This window comes from Carlito syrichta, unplaced genomic scaffold (genome assembly GCF_000164805.1).
Source record: "Carlito syrichta isolate Samal-C Ts95f unplaced genomic scaffold, Tarsius_syrichta-2.0.1 Scaffold289261, whole genome shotgun sequence".
In the NCBI taxonomy this organism is placed as follows: Eukaryota; Metazoa; Chordata; class Mammalia; order Primates; family Tarsiidae; genus Carlito; species Carlito syrichta.
The window spans coordinates 84,425-86,616 of NW_007233357.1; the positions used below are offsets into that span (position 1 = coordinate 84,425).

Genomic DNA, 2,192 nt, shown 5'->3' on the forward strand with positions numbered 1-2,192 from the left:
AATTCAGAGCTTGTGATCATCGTAATGTAGCTATCACTGAAATTCCAGTCCAAAACAAACAAAAAGGACATTCCAGTTATTCTTGTGCTACCCTAACAAGAGTAAGTGAAAACTTTTCATTTAGTTTTGTAAGAAATAACTCTGAGACCTCTGCCTCCTCCCATTGCTGCCTTTGAGGACTCTTGGAGGTCTAGGAAGGCTAGTTAAGGCTCTCTTGTATAAGCTAAGTAGCCACTCCACCCAATTTGGAAGGATTAAAGCTTGTCCTAGTTTTGCTTCATTGTTGTACTTCTAGCATGCTAAAGAGCTAAAAAATGGGAGGAAGAAAATACAACAGAAGGCATCATTCCAGTACCAAATTGAAAAGAAACACAAAAACAAGAGAGCAGCATGTTTTTAACAGCTTGCGTGGAAAAAATATTGACTGGGGAGTTTGGACAGCACTGTTCATTTTCTCTCACCGCCCGCGTTATTTGTCTTACGGAGCAGGAGCCAGATGCGATTCTGGAGAACAGGCCGAAGGAAGAGGTGGAGGGGTTCTCTGGAAGCTTGAGGCTGAGCGGAGAAACCAGGGATGGAGGGAGACCCAGTGGCTCAGGGCCAGAGGAGGTCAGGGGAGGGGCCAAAGCCCTTTTCCTCCTGGCCTCGGGCACCTTCTTTGGCCAGCTCGAGTCCTAAGAGGGCACAGCACGGATCACCCAGGTAGGTCCCTGACCCTTTCAGACCACACGAGCAGGATGAATCCCTGCCCCTGTTTCTTTCGGCTGGGGAAAGGACGCGGGGGTTCCATTCGCTTCCTCAGCCCATCCTTCTTCGGGAGCTCAGACCTGCAACTCCCCCGATGGGGGTCGGAGGGGAGACTCCCTCAGCCGGGCAGACGGTCAGCTCCCGCAGCCCGGATCAGCCCGCGCGCGGGCCTTAGCCCCGCCTCCCAAGGCGCGGGGCGGGGCCTGGGCGCGGGGCGGGGCCTGGGCGCGGGGCGGGGCCTGGGCGCAGAGCCGGCGGCCGCGACCGGCAGGAGGAGAAAGAACATGGCGGGTGCGGCGGCACCCGGGACCGGCCTGGGGGCTGCGGGCGGAGATGGAGACGATTCGCTCTACCCGATCGCGGTTTTAATCGACGAGCTCCGCAACGAGGACGTGCAGGTACTGGACTGAGGCCGGGGACCCGAGGCGGGCCGGGCGAGGCGCGTGGTAGGGAAGGAGGGGACTGGCGTCGCGGCGGGGGGGGGGGGGATTGAACGAGCCGGCTTGTAGCAGAACCTTGAGGGGGAGGTGAGGAAAGGCCCGCGAGGGGCTGTGGTGGCGGGTCTCGAGCCTCCCCGGGACCTCTCCGGTACCTCTGCTTCCGACCTCCTGAGGCGTCCGCCTGGAGCCCGACCCGTCCGGGGCGGTTGTCGGAGAACCGGCTTCCCGGCCGGTCGGGGGCCACGCCGCGCCCTGCCCTGGGCCGGCCCGGCCGTCCTTGTGGACGAGCCACGCGGGGAGCGCGGTGCTGGGCCGCGGGGGGCTGGAGCGGGCCGCGGGGCGCAGGATGCCGAGAGGTACTTTGAAGTGCAGCCGAACGCGGTCACCTCGGCGTGGAAACTGGCTGGGCTTGTTGGGTGGAGAGAGAATGGGGTGGCCGATTCACCTAAATGAGTCGGTGCGTCAGCTCTGATGAAACTTTTCTTTGAAGGGGCGGGTGTTGTATCCAGCCGTTTCACCTGCTTCACCACTGCCCAAGTTTTCCCTTTGTAGAGTTATCTTACTTCATGGGGGTTGCGTCCTCTTTCATTCATTTCTCTTTTGGGCCCTTCTGAGTGTTTCTCCTCTGGCTAACCAGGCCGAGTTACACCGCTCCTGAGGTCCTCGTGAGGATCCTTATGAATAAAATCGAAACGAAAGGTTATCCTCATTCTTACCTGCGTGTCATTATCTCACCTGTTTGCACCTTTTATCATTGGGTCTAATTGCAACCATTTATTTGCTTTATTGTTCTTCCTTTTTTAAAGCTCCGTCTCAACAGTATTAAGAAGTTATCGACAATTGCTCTAGCACTTGGAGTAGAAAGGACACGAACCGAACTGCTGCCGTTCCTTACAGGTATGTGAATCGTTGTTTCAAGAAAGGCATAGAGAAGCTGGGTTCGGTGGCTCAGCCTGTAATCCTTTGGGAGGCTGAGGTGAGTGGATTGCTTGAGCCCGCGGGTTC

At 57.3% G+C, this 2,192-nt stretch overlaps 1 protein-coding gene across 6 annotated transcripts in view; it reads left to right on the top strand.

Moving 5' to 3' along the window:
• Positions 1 to 954: 954 nt before the first annotated feature.
• Positions 955 to 2,192, top strand: part of PPP2R1B (protein phosphatase 2 scaffold subunit Abeta) — a 40,049-nt gene continuing 38,811 nt past the window's right edge. For 4 of the 6 annotated variants that reach the window (XM_021710503.1, XM_021710502.1, XM_008054226.2 and 1 more), the window contains exons 1-2: positions 966 to 1,145; positions 1,994 to 2,084. In XM_021710503.1, coding sequence (XP_021566178.1) covers positions 1,032 to 1,145; positions 1,994 to 2,084 — 205 coding nt within the window. In that variant the 5' untranslated portion in view covers positions 966 to 1,031. Of the gene's footprint in view, positions 1,146 to 1,993; positions 2,085 to 2,192 lie in introns of all 6 variants that reach the window. The other 2 variants (XM_008054225.2, XM_021710504.1) reach the window with 2 other exon arrangements.